Here is a 25,398-nt window from a genome sequence, read left to right on the forward strand (position 1 = left end):
GCACTTGCCATCAGATTGGAACAGCTTGTAGGAAATCTAACCAGCGATGATCAAACTGGGTTTATAAATGGTCGTTTAGCCTCAGACAATATTAGACGTCTATTCCATATCATAAATGTGTCCGAAAACGACCCAGTCCCTGCTGCACTTTTTAGTTTATATGCAGAAAAAGCCTTTGATAGGCTAGAACATTTTATGGTGTTTTTTGGAGTCATTTGGTAAAGGATTTATCTCCATGTTAAAAACATTGTATTCTGCATCCCAAGCAGTTGTGCAGACGGGAAACATTCTATCCAAGACTTTCTGTTTAAAACGTCCCACAAAACAAGGATGTCCATTATCACCAATGCTCTTTGCCCCTTGCTCCAGCGATTAGATCAGACCCACCTATTTCATCCATCAATATTAAAAAGGTACGCAGCATAAAGTGTCATTCTATGACACCTTATTGTATTTCTCAGACATCTCAATTTCCCTTCCACAGATTCTGAAGTTGTTTACTCTTTTCGGTTCATTCTCGAAAATAAACGGGGAAAAAGCCATACCCAATAGCCCTGTAAAATTGCATATCTCCAATGCAGTGGCATGAGGCAGACTTTATTTATTTGGGCAGAGGGAACAAACTAAAAGTCAAACTAAAAGAGGAAATCATCTCTGATTTGCAGAGATGGTGCTTTCTTAAAATCTCATTACAAAGCAGCTATAGTAAAAAGGAACTCGACCGACTAAATTTTATTTTCCCTATGCTGCCTATACCTCATCCAAAAAAATAGGAATTCATGTCAATGACCTCAAAGTTTATTTGGAATGATATAAAGCCACGCTCTCGATATGATACTCTTACGCGGTTAAAGGGAACAGGAGGTTTGTCTCATCCCATTTACAAATGATATATATATATATATATATATTACTGGTCTTTGAGAGTTTATTCCCTTGATTCTATTGCAGCTTCTTGGAGAGGCGAAGCACTTGTTTCACCAACTTACAGATCTATTTTTTCAACGTAAAAACAGCATTCAAATAATGTGGATCAATTATTTCCAACTCACTACAAGTATGGTAATACACTGAGAACCATATAGGCAACACTAAGACATTCTGTGAATCTTCTCCTATATGGCCATAACCTGCTGACAAACAATGAGCCTTTTGTCTCCCAGACGGAAAAAGGTGAGCATCACTTGCGAGATATATGTATGTATAATGATAAGAGGCTAATGACGTTACAGGACCTCAAACAAATGTATTCACTTCCAGCCTTTTCATGGTTCCTTTACCTACAGTTCAGATCTTCGTTAAAAGCTTATGGTGTACCATGGGATGCCCCGTTAACATCCCACATAATGCTTACATGGATAGACCCTTCATTAACATCTAAAATGGTCTCTGCCACTTATGATTGGCTGCTGTCTGTTAAATACTCTACATTGGGTGTCACTCTAGTATGGAACCGTGAAATGCAGGGATTGGGGCATGTGCTGAACCGGGATACCATCTGGGAAAATGTATGTGTTACCTCTAGAAAGCCAGAATACCAGATTATACATTAGAAGCATAGAGAGGTTTAGATGTTTTAAGATGAAGCTGATTCCTACTCCAATAGGTGATAGATGACATGTTGTTAGAACACTAATGGACATGGTTTGGAACATGTGGTGTCCCAGTTCTGGTCATTCAAGGGTTTTTCTAAATTTTTTTACTATTTTCTACATTGTAGAATAATTGTGAAGACATCAAAACTATGAAATAACACATATGGAATCATGGAGTAACCAAGCAAGTGTTAAACAAATGAAAATATATTTTATATTCTTCAAAGTAGCCACCCTTAGCCTTGATGACAGCTTTACACACACTCTTGGCATTCTCTCAAACATCTTCATGAGGAATGCTTTTCCAACAGTCTTGAAGGAGTTCCCACACATGCTGAGCACTTGTTGGCTGCATTTCCTTCACTCTGCGGTCCAACTCATCCCAAACCATCTGAATTAGGTTGAGGTCGGATGATTGTGGAGGCCAGGTCATGTGATGCAGCACTCCATCACTCTCCTTGGTCAAATAGCCCTTACACAGCCTGGAGGTGTGTTGGGTCAATGTCCTGTTGATAAACAAATGATAATCCCAATAAGCGCGAACCAGACGGATTGGTGTATCGCTGCAGAATGCTGTGGTAGCCATGCTAGTTAAGTGTGCCTTGAATTCTAAATAAATCGCTGACAGTGTCACCAGCAAAGCACCCCCACATCATCACACCTCCTCCTCCTCCATGCTTCACGATGGGAATCACACAGATCCGTTCACCTACTTTGCATCTCACAAAAACATGGCGGCTGGAACCAAAAATCTAACATTTGAACTCATCAGATCAAAGGACAGAATTCCACCGGTCTAATGTGCATTGCCCATGTTTCTTGGCCCAAGCAAGTCTCTTCTTCTTATTGGTGTCCTTTAGTAGTGGTTTCTTTACAGCAATTTAACCATGAATGCCTCATTCACACAGTCTCCTCTGAACAGTTGATGTTGAGATCTGTATTACTTGAACTCTGAATAATTTATTTGGGATGCAATGTCTGAGGCTGGTAACTCTAATGAACTTATCCTCTGCAGCAGAGGTAACTCTGGGTCTTCCTTTCCTGTGGCAGTCCTCATGAGAGTCAGTTTCATCATAGCACTTAATGGTTTTTGCGACTGCACTTGAAGAAACTTTCAAAGTTCTTGAAATGTTCCTGATTGACTGACCTTCATGTCTTAAAGTGATGATGGACTGTCGTTTCTCTTTGCTTATTTGAGATGTTCTTGCCATAATATGGACTTGGTCTTTTACCAAGTAGGGCTATCTTCTGTATACCACCCCTACCTTGTCATAACACAACTGATTGGCTCAAATGCATTAAGAAGGAAAGAAATTGCACAAATGAACTTTTAACTTGGCACACCTGTTAATTGAAATGTATTCCATTTGACTACCTCATGAAGCTGGTTGAGAGAATGCCAAGAGTGTGCAAAGATGTCATCAAAGGCAAATGGTGGCTACTTTGAAGAATCTCAAATATAAAATATATTTAGAAATATTTTTAGGGGTTACTACATGATTCCATATGTGTTCTTTCATAGTGTTGATGTCTTCACTATTATTTTACAATGTAGAAACTAGTAAAAATGAACAAAAACCTTATGAGTATGAGTAGGTGTCTAGTTGTGGAACTGGACTAGATTGTGAACGTCTCTTGGCAGAATGCTTGACTGCGGGTGATAAGCACAATAACGTTCCAACTGCAACACTCCAAACGATTTGCTCTCGAATTCGAGTTTCTTGAACAATGGGAGACTGTGTATGTTTTGGGTCAACAAAGCTGTGTCCATCATAACATTCAATAAATAATCACCATGCGATCAATTGTCAGATGTAAACATGTCTTTTTCCCCATCTGCCTGCATCATGACATATTTCCCTTGCTCACATGATGGACAGTTGCTGGTCGCTGAGACAGATGAGAGCGTATTAACCCTGCTGTAGAGTTCATTGCGGCCAGCAGGTCAAACGAACAACTAAAATGAATGAGTCATTCGAAAAATACAAATAATGACCCTCGAGTCAATAAAGAGAATGAATCATGTGCTAACTGCACATCCCTACTCTGTAGCACCACAGAGAGTGAACGGAGATGAGACGAGATTATGTTTTACTGAGCCAGTTGAAACGTCATTATCATGGACATTATCATCATCCAAGTAAATAACAATAGAAAAAAGGCTCAAACAAAGGAAAATGCAGCTAGTGTCCTGTCATTCCAGGTTCAATGTTTGACATGACTGAGTTAGCTAGCTAGCTAGCAAGTGACAAGAACGTTAATCAGCCTGAATAGCAACCATTTTGTTTAGAAAGGACGACCAGACCTTTTGCATAGCAACTATTTTAACATAATGAACGACTGGCGTCAGCAACATGACCAACATAACTAACATCCAGAGGTTTGTCTGGATGTCTTCTGGTGGAAGAATTACATTGTATGAATTAAATTAATCAAAATAATGTTTTAATGAAAATATGTAATTCATTATTATTTTAATATGTTGGTAACAGTTTAATAAAAGCAATAAGGCTCGAGGATGTTTTTGATCATGAATACAGTCACAGGTAAATGGGTTGACTGGCCCTCCACTATCATGTTGAACAACGCCATTTACCTGTTACTCTATTCATGATGCAGCACTGCCTCTTACCTGTGACTGTATTAATGATACAGCACTGCCTCTTACCTGTGACTGTATTAATGATACAGCACTGCCTCTTACCTGTGACTGTATTCATGATACAGCACTGCCTCTTACCTGTGACCTCATTCATGATACAGCACTGCCTCTTACCTGTGACTGTATTCATGATACAGCACTGCCTCTTATCTGTGACTGTATTCATGATACAGCACTGCCTCTTACCTGTGACTCTATTCATGATACAGCACTGCCTCTTACCTACAGCACTGACCTGTATTCATGATACAGCACTGCCTCTTACCTGTGACTGTATTAATGCTACAGCACTGCCTCTCTGTGACTCATTCATGCTACAGCACTGCCTCTTACCTGTGACTGTATTCATGATACAGCACTGCCTCTTACCTGTGACTCTATTCATGATACAGCACTGCCTCTTACCTGTGACTCTATTCATGATACAGCACTGCCTCTTACCTGTGACTCTATTCATGATACAGCACTGCCTCTTACCTGTGACTCTATTCATGATACAGCACTGCCTCTTACCTGTGACTCTATTCATGATACAGCACTGCCTCTTACCTGTATTCATGATACAGCACTGCCTCTTACCTGTATTCATGATACAGCACTGCCTCTTATCTGTGACCTCATTCATGCTACAGCACTGCCTCTTACCTGGGACTCTATTCACGATGCAACACTGCCTCTTACCTGTATTCATGATACAGCACTGCCTCTTACCTGTATTCATGATACAGCACTGCCTCTTACCTGTGACTGTATTCATGATACAGCACTGCCTCTTACCTGGGATTGTATTCATGATACAGCACTGCCTCTTACCTGTATTCATGATACAGCACTGCCTCTTACCTGTATTCATGCTACAGCACTGCCTCTTACCTGTGACTGTATTCATGATACAGCACTGCCTCTTACCTGTGACTGTATTCATGCTACAGCACTGCCTCTTACCTGGGACTCTATTCACGATGCAACACTGCCTCTTACCTGTGACTGTATTCATGCTACAGCACTGCCTCTTACCTGGGACTCTATTCACGATGCAACACTGCCTCTTACCTGTATTCATGATACTCTTACCTGTATTCATGATTCATGATACAGCACTGCCTTCATGATACAGCTCAGGTTTGTATGAGCGGTGTACTCACGGTCTTTCTTGGTCTTGGCGGTGCTAGTGGTCGATGCAGGGCCCTGGCCGATACTGTTGAAGCCTCTGACTGTGATGAGGTACACGCTGTTCCCCTCCAGGTCTGTCAGCACCATAGACGTCTCGTTCCCCACTGTCTTCTTCCGGTTCCCTGACTCCTCCTGCTCACTGTCCTTCCTGTAGCTCACCTGACAAAAGAAGACATTGGGTGTGTCTCTTTAAAAACCTCTCTTTTATTGTAGTATTGACATTTATTTTGTTTTATTTAGATTTATCTAATGAAAAATGTTATGTATAATGCACACACACACCTCGTATCCCCGTGGTCTCCCAGGGCCAGGGTTGGGTGGCCTCCAAGTTACTTTGATTTCCGAAGAGGAAATGCTGGAAGCTTTCACCTCAGATGGGGCCTCTCTGGGCTCTGTAGAGGATCACACACACACACACACACACACACACACACACGCACGCACACACACACGCACGCACGCACGCACACGCGCACACGCACACGCACACACACACACACACACTCCAATCAACCTTAGAAACCCCACAGACACACAACATGCAGTCACACTATAACTGCTGCTAGTTGCCTCCTGTGTGTCTTGTAGAAAAGCCGCATAACGCCGTGTTGATCACAGTGAGTAATGTTCAGTAGATCTCTACAGTTAATCAGTACATATTGATAACAGAACATCAGTACATATTGATAACAGTACATCAGTACATATTGATAACAGAACATCAGTACATATTGATAACAGTACATCAGTACATATTGATAACAGAACATCAGTACATATTGATAACAGTACATCAGTACATATTGATAACAGTACATATTGATTACAGTATATCAGTACATATTGATAACAGTAGATCTCTACAGTTAATCAGTACATATTGATAACAGAACATCAGTACATATTGATAACAGTACATCAGTACATATTGATAACAGTAGATCTCTACAGTTAATCAGTACATATTGATAACAGTAGATCTCTACAGTTAATCAGTACATATTGATAACAGTACATATTGATTACAGTATATCAGTACATATTGATAACAGTACATCAGTACATATTGATAACAGTACATCAGTACATATTGATAACAGTACATCAGTACATATTGATAACAGTACATATTGATAACAGAACATCAGTACATATTGATAACAGTAGATCTCTACAGTCTATCAGTACATCTTGATAACAGTCTATCAGTACATATTGATAACAGAACATCAGTACATATTGATAACAGTCTATCAGTACATATTGATAACAGAACATCAGTACATATTGATAACAGTCTATCAGTACATATTGATAACAGTCTATCAGTACATATTGATTACAGTCTATCAGTACATATTGATAACAGTAGATCTCTACAGTCTATCAGTACATATTGATAACAGTCAATCAGTACATATTGATAACAGTCTATCAGTACATATTGATAACAGTAGATCTCTACAGTCAATCTACATATTGATAACAATCAGTACATATTGATAACAGTCAATCAGTACATATTGATAACAGTAGATCTCTACAGTCATCAGTACATATTGATAACAGTAGATCTCTACAGTTTATCAGTACATATTGATAACAGTCAATCAGTACATATTGATAAAAGTCAATCAGTACATATTGATAACAGTCTATCAGTACATATTGATAACAGTCTATCAGTACATATTGATAACAGTCAATCAGTACATATTGATAACAGTCTATCAGTACATATTGATAACAGTCTATCAGTACATATTGATAAAAGTCAATCAGTACATATTGATAACAGTCTATCAGTACATATTGATAACAGTCAATCAGTACATATTGATAACAGTCTATCAGTACATATTGATAACAGTACATAGTACAATCAGTACATATTGATAACAGTAGATCTCTACAGTCATCAGTACATATTGATAACAGTAGATCTCAGTACATATTGATAGTCATCAGTACATATTGATAACAGTCAATCAGTACATATTGATAAAAGTCAATCAGTACATATTGATAACAGTCTATCAGTACATATTGATAACAGTCTATCAGTACATATTGATAACAGTCTATCAGTACATATTGATAACAGTCTATCAGTACATATTGATAACAGTCTATCAGTACATATTGATAACAGTCTATCAGTACATATTGATAACAGTCAATCAGTACATATTGATAAAGTCAATCAGTACATATTGATAAAAGTCAATCAGTACATATTGATAACAGTCTACATCAGTACATATTGATAACAGTCAATCAGTACATATTGATAACAGTCTATCAGTACATATTGATAACAGTAGATCTCTACAGTCTAACAGTCCAGTACATATTGATAACAGTCTATCAGTACATATTGATAACAGTCTATCAGTACATATTGATAACAGTAGATCTCTACAGTCTACAGTCCAGTACATATTGATAACAGTCTATCAGTACATATTGATAACAGTCTATCAGTACATATTGATAACAGTAGATCTCTACAGTCTATCAGTACATATTGATAACAGTACATATTGATAGATATTGATAACAGTCTATCAGTACATATTGATAACAGTAGATCTCTACAGTCTATCGGTACATATTGATAACAGTCTATCAGTACATATTGATACAGTCAATCAGTACATATTGATAACAGTAGATCTCTACAGTCTATCGGTACATATTGATAACAGTCTATCAGTACATATTGATAACAGTCAATCAGTACATATTGATAACAGTCTATCAGTACATATTGATAACAGTAGATCTCTACAGTCATCAGTACATATTGATAACAGTCTATCGGTACATATTGATGACAGTCAATCAGTACATATTGATGACAGTCAATCAGTACATATTGATAACAGTCTATCAGTACATATTGATAACAGTCTATCAGTACATATTGATAACAGTAGATCTCTACAGTCATCAGTACATATTGATAACAGTAGATCTCTACAGTCAATCAGTACATATTGATAACAGTCTATCAGTACATATTGATAACAGTAGATCTCTACAGTCTATCAGTACATATTGATAACAGTCTATCAGTACATATTGATAACAGTCTATCAGTACATATTGATAACAGTCTATCAGTACATATTGATAACAGTCAATCAGTACATATTGATAACAGTAGATCTCTACAGTCTATCGGTACATATTGATAACAGTCTATCAGTACATATTGATAACAGTCAATCAGTACATATTGATAACAGTCTATCAGTACATATTGATAACAGTAGATCTCTACAGTCATCAGTACATATTGATAAGAGTATATCGGTACATATTGATGACAGTCAATCAGTACATATTGATGACAGTCAATCAGTACATATTGATAACAGTCTATCAGTACATATTGATAACAGTCTATCAGTACATATTGATAACAGTAGATCTCTACAGTCATCAGTACATATTGATAACAGTAGATCTCTACAGTCAATCAGTACAGATTGATAACAGTCTATCAGTACATATTGATAACAGTAGATCTCTACAGTCTATCAGTACATATTGATAACAGTCGATCAGTACATATTGATAACAGTAAATCAGTACATATTGATAACAGTAAATCAGTACATATTGATAACAGTAGATCTCTACAGTCATCAGTACATATTGATAACAGTAGATCTCTACAGTCAATCAGTACAGATTGATAACAGTCTATCAGTACATATTGATAACAGTAGATCTCTACAGTCAATCAGTACATATTGATAACAGTCTATCAGTACATATTGATAACAGTAGATCTCTACAGTCTATCAGTACATATTGATAACAGTCTATCAGTACATATTGATAACAGTAGATCTCTACAGTATATCAGTACATATTGATAACAGTCTATCAGTACATATTGATAACAGTCTATCAGTACATATTGATAACAGTAAATCAGTACATATTGATAACAGTAGATCTCTACAGTCATCAGTACATATTGATAACAGTAGATCTCTACAGTTTATCAGTACATATTGATAACAGTCAATCAGTACATATTGATAAAAGTCAATCAGTACATATTGATAACAGTCTATCAGTACATATTGATAACAGTCTATCAGTACATATTGATAACAGTAGATCTCTACAGTCATCAGTACATATTGATAACAGTAGATCTCTACAGTCAATCAGTACATATTGATAACAGTCTATCAGTACATATTGATAACAGTAGATCTCTACAGTCATCAGTACATATTGATAACAGTAGATCTCTACAGTTTATCAGTACATATTGATAACAGTCAATCAGTACATATTGATAAAAGTCAATCAGTACATATTGATAACAGTCTATCAGTACATATTGATAACAGTCTATCAGTACAAATTGATAACAGTAGATCTCTACAGTCATCAGTACATATTGATAAGAGTATATCGGTACATATTGATGACAGTCAATCAGTACATATTGATGACAGTCAATCAGTACATATTGATAACAGTCTATCAGTACATATTGATAACAGTCTATCAGTACATATTGATAACAGTAGATCTCTACAGTCATCAGTACATATTGATAACAGTAGATCTCTACAGTCAATCAGTACATATTGATAACAGTCTATCAGTACATATTGATAACAGTAGATCTCTACAGTCTATCAGTACATATTGATAACAGTCGATCAGTACATATTGATAACAGTAAATCAGTACATATTGATAACAGTAGATCTCTACAGTCAATCAGTACATATTGATAACAGTCTATCAGTACATATTGATAACAGTAGATCTCTACAGTCTATCAGTACATATTGATAACAGTCTATCAGTACATATTGATAACAGTAGATCTCTACAGTATATCAGTACATATTGATAACAGTCTATCAGTACATATTGATAACAGTAAATCAGTACATATTGATAACAGTAGATCTCTACAGTCATCAGTACATATTGATAACAGTAGATCTCTACAGTTTATCAGTACATATTGATAACAGTCAATCAGTACATATTGATAAAAGTCAATCAGTACATATTGATAACAGTCTATCAGTACATATTGATAACAGTCTATCAGTACATATTAATAACAGTCTATCAGTACATATTGATAACAGTCTATCAGTACATATTGATAACAGTCTATCAGTACATATTGATTACAGTCAATCAGACCATATTAATAACAGTCAATCAGTACATATTGATAACAGTCAATCAGTACATATTGATAACAGTCTATCAGTACATATTGATAACAGTCAATCAGTACATATTGATAACAGTCTATCAGTACATATTGATAACAGTAGATCTCTACAGTCTACCCAGTACATATTGATAACAGTCTATCAGTACATATTGATAACAGTCTATCAGTACATATTGATAACAGTAGATCTCTACAGTCTACCCAGTACATATTGATAACAGTCTATCAGTACATATTGATAACAGTCTATCAGTACATATTGATAACAGTCTATCAGTACATATTGATAACAGTAGATCTCTACAGTCTATCAGTACATATTGATAACAGTAGATCTCTACAGTCATCAGTACATATTGATAACAGTAGATCTCTACAGTCTATCGGTACATATTGATAACAGTAAATCAGTACATATTGATAACAGTCTATCAGTACATATTGATAACAGTCTATCAGTACATATTGACAACAGTCAATCAGTACATATTGATAACAGTAGATCTCTACAGTCTATCGGTACATATTGATAACAGTCTATCAGTACATATTGATAACAGTCAATCAGTACATATTGATAACAGTCTATCAGTACATATTGATAACAGTAGATCTCATATTGATAACAGTCATCAGTACATATTGATAAGAGTCTATCGATCTCTACAGTCAGTACATATTGATGACAGTCAATCAGTACATATTGATGACAGTCAATCAGTACATATTGATAACAGTCTATCAGTACATATTGATAACAGTCTATCAGTACATATTGATAACAGTAGATCTCTACAGTCATCAGTACATATTGATAACAGTAGATCTCTACAGTCAATCAGTACATATTGATAACAGTCTATCAGTACATATTGATAACAGTCTATCAGTACATATTGATAACAGTAGATCTCTACAGTCATCAGTACATATTGATAAGAGTCTATCAGTACATATTGATGACAGTCAATCAGTACATATTGATAACAGTCAATCAGTACATATTGATAACAGTCTATCAGTACATATTGATAACAGTACAGATACTCAGTACAGTCATATTGATAACAGTCTATCAGTACATATTGATAACAGTCTATCAGTACATATTGATAACAGTCAATCAGTACATATTGATAACAGTCTATCAGTACATATTGATAACAGTAGATCTCTACAGTCATCAGTACATATTGATAAGAGTCTATCGGTACATATTGATGACAGTCAATCAGTACATATTGTCAATGACAGTCAATCAGTACATATTGATAACAGTCTATCAGTACATATTGATAACAGTAAATCAGTACATATTGATAACAGTAGATCTCTACAGTCAATCAGTACATATTGATAACAGTCTATCAGTACATATTGATAACAGTAGATCTCTACAGTCTATCAGTACATATTGATAACAGTCGATCAGTACATATTGAAAACAGTATATTGGTACATATTGATAACAGTATATTGGTACATATTGATAACAGTCAACCGGTACATATTGATAACAGTCTATCAGTACATATTGATGACAGTCAATCAGTACATATTGATGACAGTCAATCAGTACATATTGATAACAGTCTATCAGTACATATTGATAACTGTAGATCTCTACAGTCATCAGCACATATTGATAACAGTAGATCTCTACAGTCAATCAGTACATATTGATAACAGTCTATCAGTACATATTGATAACAGTAGATCTCTACAGTCTATCAGTACATATTGATAACAGTCGATCAGTACATATTGATAACTGTCTATGTCTGATCAGTACATATTGATAAGTCAGTATATTGGTACATATTGATAACAGTCAATCAGTACATATTGATAACAGTAAATCAGTACATATTGTACATATTGATAACAGTCAATCAGTACATATTGATAACAGTCAATCAGTACATATTGATAACAGTCTTTCAGTACATATTGATAACAGTCAATCAGTACATATTGATAACAGTCAATCAGTACATATTGATAACAGTCTATCAGTACATATTGATAACTGTCTATCAGTACATATTGATAACAGTCTATCAGTACATATTGATAACTGTACATATTCTATCAGTACATATTGATAACAGTCTATCAGTACATATTGATAACAGTCAATAAGTACATATTGATAACAGTCTATCAGTACATATTGATAACAGTAGATCTCTACAGTCAATAAGTACATATTGATAACAGTCTATCAGTACATATTGTTAACAGTAAAACTCTACAGTTAATCAGTATTGGTATTATGTTTCATCAAGTGGTTTGTTTCATGATTACTTTCATAGTAGATTAGTCATACAGTACCGTGAATAGTATCTGAATCCCAGGGGAGATCAGAGGATAAATAGATTACATAAAGGGACACATTGTCAGTGTATAGAGGGTACTTCTTCTTGACTAACATTTTAAACATCAACAAATTAACCACTAGACCAGGGCTGTCAAACATTTGGTGGTTTGAGTAAAACAGTTTCCAGCTCGCTAATAATCACATCAATGAAAGCTAGACAGTCAGGGAGTAGACAAAATCACAAAATGATAACTAGACAGTCAGGGAGTAGACAAAATCACAAAATGATAACTAGACAGTCAGGGAGTAGACAAAATCACAAAATGATAACTAGACAGTCAGGGAGTAGACAAAATCACAAAATGAAAGCTAGACAGTCAGGGAGTAGACAAAATCACAAAATGATAACTAGACAGTCAGGGAGTAGACAAAATCACAAAATGATAACTAGACAGTCAGGGAGTAGACAAAATCACAAAATGATAACTAGACAGTCAGAGAGTAGACAAAATCACAAAATGATAACTAGAGGACTATTTTTGGCAGATTTATACAGCGAGGAAAAATAACACATATTCAGTGTCTCCCTCTGGACCTCATTGAATACCGAATGCGGCCCACGGGGAAAAATGAGTTTGACAGCCCTGCTCTAGAGCAGGGTTTTCTAAACTCGGTCCTGGGGCCCCGACCCCTAGGTCCTGGGGCCCACCCTGGGTGCATGTTTAGTTTTTGCCCTAGCTCTACACAGCTAATTCAAATAACAAACTCATCATCATGCTTTTATTACTTGAATTAGCTGTGTTGTGCTTGGGCAAAAACCAAGTCCCTGGACCGAGAAATAAGATGTGATGTTTTGCCTTTGCTTTTTACTTGTGAGAACTAGTAGAACTGAGGACGTGACATTAGAACTGACAGTAGAACTGACGACGTGACAGTAGAACTGTCAGTAGAACTGAGTATGTGACAGTAGAACTGAGGACGTGACAGTAGAACTGAGACGTGACAGCACGTGACAGTAGAACTGACAGTAGAACTGAGGACGTGACAGTAGAACTGAGAACGTGACAGTGGAACTGAGGACGTGACAGTAGAACTGAGAACTGACAGTGGAACGAGGACGTGTGGAACTGAGGACGTGACAGTAGAACTGAGAACGTGACAGTGGAACTGAGGACGTGACAGTAGAACTGGAACTGACAGTAGAACGTGACAGTAGAACTGAGAACGTGACAGTAGAACTGAGGACGTGACAGTAGAACTGAGAACGTGACAGTAGAACTGAGGACGTGACACAGAACTGAGGACGTGACAGTAGATCCGAGAACGTGACAGTAGAACTGAGGACGTGACAGTAGATCTGAGAACGTGACAGTAGAACTGAGGACGTGACAGAAGAACTGAGGACGTGACAGAAGAACTGAGGACGTGACAGTAGAGCCCTAGGACCATGCCTCAGGACTACCTGGCATGATGATTCCTTGCTGTCCCCAGTCCACCTAGCCGTGCTGACCTGTTGCACCCTCGACAACCACTGTGATTACTATTATTTGACCATGCTGGTCATTTATGAACATTTGAACATCTTGGCCATGTTCTGTTATAATCTCCACCTGGCACAGCCAGAAGAGGACTGGCCACCCCTCAGAGCCTGGTTCCTCTATAGATTTATTCCTAGGTTTTGGCCTTTCTATGGAGTTTTTTCTAGCCACCGTGCTTCTACACCTGCATTGCTTGCTGTTTGGGGTTTTAGGCTGGGTTTCTGTACAGCACTTTGAGACATCAGCTGATGTAAGAAGGGCTATATAAATACATTTGATTTGATTTGATGTGCGAGTGCAATAACTCACCCCCCTCTGCAGAGTACACAGTGACCACACCACTGAAGGGTCCGTCTCCCTTGTTGTTGTACACTCCCACCTTCACTTCGAAGGGGGTGAGGGGAGGGAAGGTCTCATCTCTGTACTTGTACATAGTGGAATCTGCTGATGTCACCATCTTCTCCTTCCATCCTCGCGTCCCATTGGCTCTGAACGCCACGATGTAGCCAAAGCCCTCCCCATTCTGGAACTCCTCAGACACAGGCTAGAATACAGGGAATACATTTTTTGTTGGACATGTAAATCTAATCGATGACGACACCATGAGGTCATTTAAATATCTGAATTAATTCATTCATCCTCTGAAATATGAGTCCAGGAACTCAAATAACTGTATTATATCCTGGTAGTAGCCTTGTAGGAGCCTACCCCACTGAACGTCTGTAGCTTACAGTATAACAGACACTTGTGCCTAAAGAAAATTTAAAAAGACAGTAGAGAAATTAGATAAATCAGTCCAAGTAAATTAGAGTACATGGAAATGAAGCCATTTTGCTTGGTCTGACCCCTGAGCCAAGCATAGCTACACCAATCCCCCTGAGCTAAGCATAGCTACACTAATCCCACTGAGCTAAGCATAGCTACACTAATCCCACTGAGCTAAGCATAGCTACACCAATCCCCCTGAGCTAAGCATAGCTACACCAATCCCCATGAGATCCCCCCCACATAACATAACATAACACCTGCTTACAAGCAAAAAGCAGGAAGCACCAGTGACTTGGTCTATTAAAAAGTGGTCAGATGAAGCAGATGCTAAACTACAGGACTGTTTTGCTATTACAGACTGGAACATGTTCCGGAATTCCTCCGGTGGCACTGAGAAGTACACCACATCAGTCACTGGCTTCATCAATAAGTGCATCGATGACAATGTCCCCACAGTGACTGTACGTACATACCCCAACCAGTAGCCATGGATTAAAGGCAACATTTGCACTGAGCTAAAGGGTAGAGCTGTCGTTTTCAAGGTGAGGGACTCTAACCCGGAAGCTTACAAGAAATCCTGCGATGCCCTGCGATGAACCATCAAACAGGCAAACCGTCAATACAGGGCTAAGATTGAATGATACTACACCGGCTCCGATGCTCAGCGGATGTGGCAGGGCTTGCAAACTATTACAGACTACAAAGGGAAGCACAGCCGTGAGCTGCCCGGTGATACGAGCCTACCAGACGAGCTAAATCACTTCTATGCTCGCATCGAGGCAAGCAACACTGAGGCATGCATGAGAGCATCAGCTGTTCCGGACGACTGTGTGATCACGCTCTCCATAGCCGACGTGAGTAAATCCTTTAAACAGGTCAACATAGGCTGCGGGGACAGACGGATTACAGGACGTGTGCTCCAGGCGTCTTCACTGACATTTTCAACATGTCCCTGATTGAGTGTGTAAGACCAACATGTTTCAAGCAGACCACCATAGTCCCTGTGCCAAGAACACAAAGGCAACCTGCCTAAATAACTACAGACCTGTAGCACTCACATCCATAGCCATGAAGTGCTTTGAAAGGTTGGAAATGGCTCACATCAACACCATTATCCCAGAAAACCTAGACCCACTCCAATTTGCATACCAACCTAACAGATCCACAGATGATGCAATCTCTATTGCACTCCACACTGCCCTTTCCCTCCTGGACAAAAGGAACACTTATGTGAGAATGCTGTTCATTGACTACAGCTCAGCGTTCAACACCATAGTACCCTCAAAGCTCATCACCAAGCTAAGGACCCTGGGACTAAACACATCCTTCTGCAACTGGATCCTGGACTTCCTGACGGGCCGCCCCCAGGTGGTGAGGGTAGGTAGCAACACATCTGCCACGCTGATCCTCAACACTGGAACTCCCTGTTCACCCATGACTGCATGGCCAGGCATGAATCCAACACCATCATTAAGTTTGCTGACAGTACAACAGTGGTAGGCCTGATCACCGACAACGACGAGACAGCCTATATGGAGGAGGTCAGAGACCTGGCCGGGTGGTGCCAGAATAACAACCTATCCCTCACTGTAACCGAAACTAAGGAGATGATTGTGGACTACAGGAAAAGGAGGACCGAGCACTCCCCCATTCTCATAGACGCGGCTGTAGTGGAGCAGGTTGAGAACTTCAAGTTACTTGGTGTCCACATCAACAACAAACTAGAATGGTCCAAACACACCAAGTCAGTCGTGAAGAGGGCACGACAAAGCCTATTCCCCCTCAGGAAACGAAAAATATTTGGCATGGGTCCTGAGATCCCCAAAAGTTTCTACAGCTGCAACATCGAGAGCATACTGACTGGTTGCATCACTGCCTGGTAGGGCAGTTGCTCAGCCTCTGACCGCAAGGCACTACAAAGGGTAGTGCGTACGACCCAGTACATAACTGGGGCTAAGCTGCCTGCCATCCAGGACCTCTACACCAGGCAGTGTCAGAGGAAGCCCCTAAAAATTGTCAAAGACCCCAGCGTCCCCAGTCATAGACTGTTCTCTCTACTACTGCATGGCAAGCGGTACCGGAGTGCCAAGTCTAGGACCAAAAGGCTTCTCAACAGTTTTTACCCCCAAGCCATAAGACTCCTGAACAGGTAATCAAATGGCTATTTGCATTGTGAACCCCCCCCCCCCACAACCCCTCTTTTTACGCTGCTGCTACTCTCTGTTTATCATATACGCACAGTCACTATAACTACATATTCATGTACATACTACCTCAATCCATAATAAACCCCAGGAAGAGTAGCTACTGCCTTGACAGGAACTAATGGGGATCCATAATAAACCCCAGGAAGAGTAGCTTCTGCCTTGGCAGGAACTAATGGGGATCCATAATAAACCCCAGGAAGAGTAGCTGCTGCCTTGGCAGGAACTAATGGGGATCCATAATAAATACAAACCCTCCAGGACCAGGGTTGTCCTGACCTAGGCTCTACCACAGTGGACTAACACAGTCTTGTGGCGTGCAGGAGACCCCAGTTGACACAGTCAGTTCCCTTCGCTGTGTAGTGGAGGGCAAACACACCTTCCCTTCGCTGTGTAGTGGAGGGTAAACACACCTTCCCTTAGCGGTGTAGTGGAGGGTAAACACACCTTCCCTTAGCGGTGTAGTGGAGGGTAAACACACCTTCCCTTAGCGGTGTAGTGGAGGGTAAACACACCTTCCCTTAGCGGTGTAGTGGAGGGTAAACACACCTTCCCTTAGCGGTGTAGTGGAGGGTAAACACACCTTCCCTTAGCGGTGTAGTGGAGGGTAAACACACCTTCCCTTAGCGGTGTAGTGGAGGGTAAACACACCTTCCCTTAGCGGTGTAGTGGAGGGTAAACACACCTTCCCTTAGCGGTGTAGTGGAGGGTAAACACACCTTCCCTTAGCGGTGTAGTGGAGGGTAAACACACCTTCCCTTAGCGGTGTAGTGGAGGGTAAACACACCTTCCCTTAGCGGTGTAGTGGAGGGTAAACACACCTTCCCTTAGCGGTGTAGTGGAGGGTAAACACACCTTCCCTTAGCGGTGTAGTGGAGGGTAAACACACCTTCCCTTAGCGGTGTAGTGGAGGGTAAACACACCTTCCCTTAGCGGTGTAGTGGAGGGTAAACACACCTTCCCTTAGCGGTGTAGTGGAGAGGTGTAGTGGAGGGTAAACACACCTTCCCTTAGCGGTGTAGTGGAGGGTAAACACACCTTCCCTTAGCGGTGTAGTGGAGGGTAAACACACCTTCCCTTAGCGGTGTAGTGGAGGGTAAACACACCTTCCCTTAGCGGTGTAGTGGAGGGTAAACACACCTTCCCTTAGCGGTGTAGTGGAGGGTAAACACCTTCCCTTAGCGGTGTAGTGGAGGGTAAACACACCTTCCCTTAGCGGTGTAGTGGAGGGTAAACACACCTTCCCTTAGCGGTGTAGTGTAGTAGTGGAGGGTAAACACACCTTCCCTTCGCTGTGTAGTGGAGGGTAAACACACCTTCCCTTAGCGGTGTAGTGGAGGGTAAACACACCTTCCCTTAGCGGTGTAGTGAGGGGTAAACACACCTTCCCTTAGCGGTATAGTGGAGGGTAAACACACCTTCCCTTAGCGGTGTAGTGGAGGGTAAACACACCTTCCCTTAGCGGTGTAGTGGAGGGTAAACACACCTTCCCTTAGCGGTGTAGTGGAGGGTAAACACACCTTCCCTTAGCGGTGTAGTGGAGGGTAAACACACCTTCCCTTAGCGGTGTAGTGGAGGGTAAACACACCTTCCCTTCGCTGTGTAGTGGAGGGTAAACACACCTTCCCTTAGCGGTGTAGTGGAGGGTAAACACACCTTCCCTTAGCGGTGTAGTGGAGGGTAAACACACCTTCCCTTAGCGGTGTAGTGGAGGGTAAACACACCTTCCCTTAGCGGTGTAGTGGAGGGTAAACACACCTTCCCTTAGCGGTGTAGTGGAGGGTAAACACACCTTCCCTTAGCGGTGTAGTGGAGGGTAAACACACCTTCCCTTAGCGGTGTAGTGGAGGGTAAACACACCTTCCCTTAGCGGTGTAGTGGAGGGTAAACACACCTTCCCTTAGCGGTGTAGTGGAGGGTAAACACACCTTCCCTTAGCGGTGTAGTGGAGGGTAAACACACCTTCCCTTAGCGGTGTAGTGGAGGGTAAACACACCTTCCCTTAGCGGTGTAGTGGAGGGTAAACACACCTTCCCTTCGCTGTGTAGTGGAGGGTAAACACACCTTCCCTTAGCGGTGTAGTGGAGGGTAAACACACCTTCCCTTAGTGGTGTAGTGAGGGGTAAACACACCTTCCCTTAGCGGTATAGTGGAGGGTAAACACACCTTCCCTAAGCGGTGTAGTGGAGGGTAAACACACCTTCCCTTAGCGGTGTAGTGGAGGGTAAACACACCTTCCCTTCGCTGTGTAGTGGAGGGTAAACACACCTTCCCTTCGCTGTGTAGTGGAGGGTAAACACACCTTCCCTTAGCGGTGTAGTGGAGGGTAAACACACCTTCCCTTAGCGGTGTAGTGGAGGGTAAACACACCTTCCCTTAGCGGTGTAGTGGAGGGTAAACACCACTTCCCTTCGCTGTGTAGTGGAGGGTAAACACACCTTCCCTTAGCGGTGTAGTGGAGGGTAAACACACCTTCCCTTAGCGGTGTAGTGGAGGGTAAACACACCTTCCCTTAGCGGTGTAGTGGAGGGTAAACACACCTTCCCTTAGCGGTGTAGTGGAGGGTAAACACCACTTCCCTTCGCTGTGTAGTGGAGGGTAAAACACCTTCCCTTAGCAGTGTAGTGGAGGGTAAACACACGTGAATTCAGTTTAAACACCTTTCTTATATAACTATTATCATATTACTCAAGCGTTTACCCACCTATCCAGGAATGCATTATAAATATAGGGAACGTTACTTTATTCATGAACAGGGAAGCAGGTACAGCGTTTACACACCTATTTTTTCATACCACTACATCACTGCTTCCTTGAAATGACCCTCCTATCTATGGTCCTATGACACAATACCATCAGCAGTTTATCTATACACAGAAACAATCACTTAGAAGGGCATCAACTGATATCAGCCTCCACCATGAACTCACCAGCTCAAAACGTTTTTTAATTGACAAGGCATATAATTTCCAGATGTTCTATTTTTTTTCGTAACCTATTTGGTAACAGGATTATATCAATGTCTGCAAATGAAACACTAAACATACAGTAATTAAATCAAAATGCCACAAATTCCCAGCTGAATCCCTGTAACTTCCAAGCCGTAATGAAATAAATTACTTGTAAATGTCACGCTCTTTGATGGCACGCATGAACACTTTGCATAGACACATTTGGTGTTGTTTCTGCAGCTATACTGTAAGGTTCTTGGTAAGTCCTTAAGGGTTTTAACTATTGTGTGAATATTTTGTGTTCTTGCTTTAGTTTTGTTTTTCCCCAACCTCAAACCTACTGTAGCACATTGTGTTTATCAATCCCATTTATTTATAAAGCCCTTTTTACATCAGCAGATGTCACAAAGTGCTGTACAGTAACCCAGGCTAAAACCCCAAACAGTCTATTTTGATCAGATTCTTCCCTTCAACGTAAACCATGTTTTTAAGAAATTGGCAGTGAATGATGAAAACAATAATACTGGCTCGGCCGACCAATCAATCAATCAATCAATCAATCAATCAATCAAATGTATTTATAAAGCCCTTTTTACATCAGCTGATGTCACAAAGTGCTGTACAGTAACCCAGGCTAAAACCACAAACAGCAAGAAATGCTGATGTAGAAGCACGGTGGCTAGGAAAAACTCCCTAGAAAGATAGGAACCTGGTGGCCAGTCCTCTTTTGGCTGCGAGGGGTGGAGATTATAAGAGTACATGGCCATTAAGGCCAGATTGTTCTACAAGATTTTCAATTGTTCATAGATGACCAGCAGGATCAAACAATAATCACAGTGGTTGTAGAGGGTGAAACAGGTCAGTACCTCAGAAGTAAATGTCAGTTGGCTTTTCATAGCTGAGCAATCAGAGGTCGAGACAGCAGGTGTGGTAGAGAGAGAGAGCAATAGAGAGAGATAATTGAAGACACCATGTCCGAGACAAGGTAGCACGTCTGGTGAACAGGTCAGGGTTCCTGCAGCAGCATGACCAGGTGGACTGGAAACAGCCAGGAGTCATCAGGCTAGGTAGTCCTGAGGCATGGTCCTAGGGCTCAGTTCCTCCAGGAGGAGGGGGAGAGATGGAGAGAGAGAGAGAAATAGAGGGATCATACTTAAATTTACACAGGACTCCAGATAAGACAGGAGAATTACACCAGATGAAATAGACTGACCGTAGCTGCCCGGCACTTTGACAAAGCACAGCTCCCACACCATTCAACCCACTCAAGTGACTCACCCCTCCTAGGGACAGCATGGAAGAGCACTAGTAAGCCAGTGACTCAGTCCCCGTAATAGGGTCAGAGGCAGAGAATCCCGGTGGAGAGAAAGGAGCCGGCCAGGCAGAGACAGCAAGGGTGGTTCGTTGCTCCAGTGCCTTTCCGTTCACCTTCACACTCCTGGGCCAGACTACACTCAATCATAAGACCTACTGAAGAGATGAGTCTTCAGTAAAGACTTAAAGGTTTAGACCGAGTCTGCGTCTCTCACATGGATAGGTAGACCATTACATAAACATGGAGCTCTATAGAAAGCCCTGCCTCCAGCTGTTTGCTTAGAAATTCTAGGGGAGATAAAAAGGCCTGTGTCTTGTGACCATGGCGTACGTGTAGGTATGTACTGCAGGACCAAATCGGAGAGATGGGTATGAGAAAGTAATGCTGAGAATGTAATGCTTTGTAGGTCAGCTGTAAAACCTTGAAGTCAGCCCTAACAGGAAGCTTGACTGGATTCTAGTCAAGATTTTAGCAGCCGTGTTTAGCACAAACTGAAGTTTATTTAGTGCTGTATGTGGGTAGCCGGTAAGTAGAACATTGCAGTAGTCTAATCTGGACGAGACGAAAGCATGGATGCATCAATTTTAAAAAGTTTCAGATTTTTGCAATTTTACAAAGCTGCCCTTGAAATATTCTTGACATGTTTGTCAAAAGAGAGATCAGGGTCCAGAGTAACGCTGAGGTCCTTCACATTTCAATTTGAGACGACTGTATAACCTTTAAGATTAGTTGTCAGATCCAACAGCAGATCTCCAAGGCTACAGTGGGGCCACAGTTTGTCCTGACCCCTCCTGTCTCAGCCTCCAGTATTTATGCTGCAGTAGTTTATGTGTCGGGGGCTAGGGTCAGTTTGTTATATCTGGAGTATTTCTCCAGTGTCCTGCATACATGTAGGTATGTACGGTAGGAACAAATCAGAGCGATAGGTAGGAGCAAGCCCATGTAATGCTTTGTAGGTTAGCAGTAAAACCTTGAAATCAGCCCTTGCCTTGACAGGAAGCCAGTGTAGGGAGGCTAGCACTGGAGTAATATGATCAAATCTTTTGGTTCTAGTCAGGATTCTAGCAGCTCTGTTCAACACTAACTGAAGTTTATTTAGTGCTTTATCCGGGTAGACGGAAAGTAGAGCATTGCAGTAGTCTAACCTAGGAGTGACAAAAGCATGGATGTATTTTTCTGCATCATTTTTGGACACAAAGTTTTTGATATGTGCAATGGCACCTGTTTGTTACGTAGATGGTAAAAAGCTGTCCTTGAAACATTCTTGACATGTTCCTCAAAAGAGAGATCAGGGTCCAGAGTAACGTCGAGGTCCTTCACAGTTTTATTTGAGACGACTGTACAACCATCAAGATAATTGTCAGATTCAACAGAAGATCTCTTTGTTTCTTGGGACCTAGAACAAGCATCTCTGTTTTGTCTGAGTTTAAAAGTAGAACATTTGCCGCCATCCACTTCCTTATGTCTGAAACACAGGCTTCCAGGGATGGCAATTTTGGGGCTTTACCATGTTTCATCGAAATGTACAGCTGTGTGTCATCCGCATAGCAGTGAAAGTCAACATTATGTTTCCAAATTACATCACCAAGAGGTAAAATATATAGTGAAAACGAAAGTGGTCCTGAAACGGAGCCTTGAGGAACACCAACATTTACAGTTGATTTGTCAGAGGACAAACCATCCACAGAGACAAACTGATATCTTTCCAATAGATAAGATCTAAACCAGGCCAGAACTTGTCTGTGTAGACCAATTTGGGTTTCCAATCTCTCTAAAAGAATGTGGTGATCGATGGTATCAAAAGCAGCACTAAAGTCTAGGAGCACGAGGACAGATGCAGAGCCTCGGTCTGAGGCCATTAAAAGGTAATTTACCACCTTCACGAGTGCAGTCTCAGTGCTATGATGGGGTCTAAAACCAGACTGAAGCATTTCATATACATTATTTGTCTTCAGGAAGGCAGTGAGTTGCAGCGCAACAGCTTTTAATTAGTTTGTTTTTTGAGGAATGGGAGATTCAATATAGGCCGATTGTATTTTATAATTGCCTGTTCAAGGTTTGGCTATTTTCAGGAGAGGCTTTATTATGGGCACTTTTAGTGAGTTTGGTACACATCCGGAGGACAGGGAGCCATTTATTGTGTTCAACATAGGAGGGCCAAGCACAGGAAGTAGCTTTTTCAGTACTTTAGTTGGAATAGGGTCCAGTAGGCAGCTGGAAGCGTGAATATGTGAAGATATACAGGATTAAAAAACTTTCTCCATTGATCATCCTGGCAGTTCTGTGTATATATGATCCTGGCAGTTCTGTGTATATATGATCCTGGCAGTTCTGTGTATATATGATCCTGGCAGTTCTGTGTATATATGATCCTGGCAGTTCTGTGTATATATGATCCTGGCAGTTCTGTGTAGACTCTGAGTCTTGGAGAAATATGCAGATTCAAAGAGGAGTCCGTAATTTCCTTTCTAAAAAATATATACATTAGAAAGCAAATTACGGACTCCTCTTTGAATTTGCATATTTCTCCAAGACTCGGAGCATATATATATATATATAGGAGCACGAGGACAGACCTTTATTTATCCAGGTAGGCCAGTTGAGAACAAGTTGTCATTTACAACTGCGACCTGGTCAAGATAAAGCAAAGCAGTGCGACACAAACAACACAGAGTTACACATGGAATAAACAAACGTACTGTCAATAACACAATAGAAAATGTCTATATACAGTGTGTGCAAATGGCATAAGGAGGTAAGGCAATAAATAGGCCATAGTAGCCTAGAAAGTACAATTTAGCAAATTAACACTGGAGTGATAGGATGAAAATGTTTTGTTTCTCCATTGATCCTAGAACATGGAAGTTCTGTGAAGACTCAGGACAACTGAAGAAATACTTAGATTCAATCAGGAGTCCGTACTTTGCTTTCTAATGACCATGATCTTATCTTCTCAGAAGTTAATAATTTCATCACTGCTTAAGTGAAAGACATCTTCTCTCTAGGGTGTTACAAGGTTAAATTTAGATCCTCAGTTAAGTGGTTAACTGAGTTTTGTTCTTTGATGTCCTTAGGTAGGTGGAGGGAGTATGGAAGGGCATCCAGGAATCTTTGGGGTGTCCAAGAATTTATTACATGGCTTCTGATAATACTTGGTTTGGGTCTGAGCAGATTTTTTGTTTCAATTGCAAACATAATAAGATGGTGGTCCGATAGTAAGATGGTGGTCCGAAAAACATATAGACCGATAATATTTATTCCACGGGACAAAACTAGATCCAGGATATGACTGTGGCAATGCGTCGCTCTGGAGACATGTTGGACCAAACCCACTGAGTTGATGATGGCTCCGAAGGCCTTTTGGAGTGGGTCTGTGGAGTTTTCCATGTGAATATTGAAGTCACCAAAAATTAGATTATTATCTGTTATGAATACAAGGTCCGATAGGAATTCAGGGAACTCAGTGTGGAACTCTGTATTCGGCCCAGGAGGCCTGTTAGCTATAACAAGTGATTGAGTAGGCTGCATAGATTTCATGACTAGAAGCTCAAAAGACAAAAACGCAGTGTTCATAATTTTTATTTATAAATTGAAATGTGTCATAACTGTTAGCAACACCTCCGACTTTGCGGGATGCAC

General features: G+C 40.4%; 1 protein-coding gene across 1 annotated transcript in view; it reads right to left on the reverse strand.

The window, feature by feature from the left end:
- The window catches only part of cntn5 (contactin 5), a 471,145-nt gene that overhangs the window by 11,173 nt on the left and 434,574 nt on the right, over positions 1-25,398 (reverse strand). Inside the window, exons 18-20 of the mRNA XM_042296548.1 lie at positions 14,831-15,065; positions 5,713-5,822; positions 5,403-5,589 (exon numbers count right to left, since the gene is read on the reverse strand). Coding sequence (XP_042152482.1) covers positions 5,403-5,589; positions 5,713-5,822; positions 14,831-15,065 — 532 coding nt within the window. The remainder of the gene's footprint in view (positions 1-5,402; positions 5,590-5,712; positions 5,823-14,830; positions 15,066-25,398) is intronic.

Source organism: Oncorhynchus tshawytscha, linkage group LG13 (genome assembly GCF_018296145.1).
Source record: "Oncorhynchus tshawytscha isolate Ot180627B linkage group LG13, Otsh_v2.0, whole genome shotgun sequence".
NCBI classification, from domain to species: domain Eukaryota; kingdom Metazoa; phylum Chordata; class Actinopteri; order Salmoniformes; family Salmonidae; genus Oncorhynchus; species Oncorhynchus tshawytscha.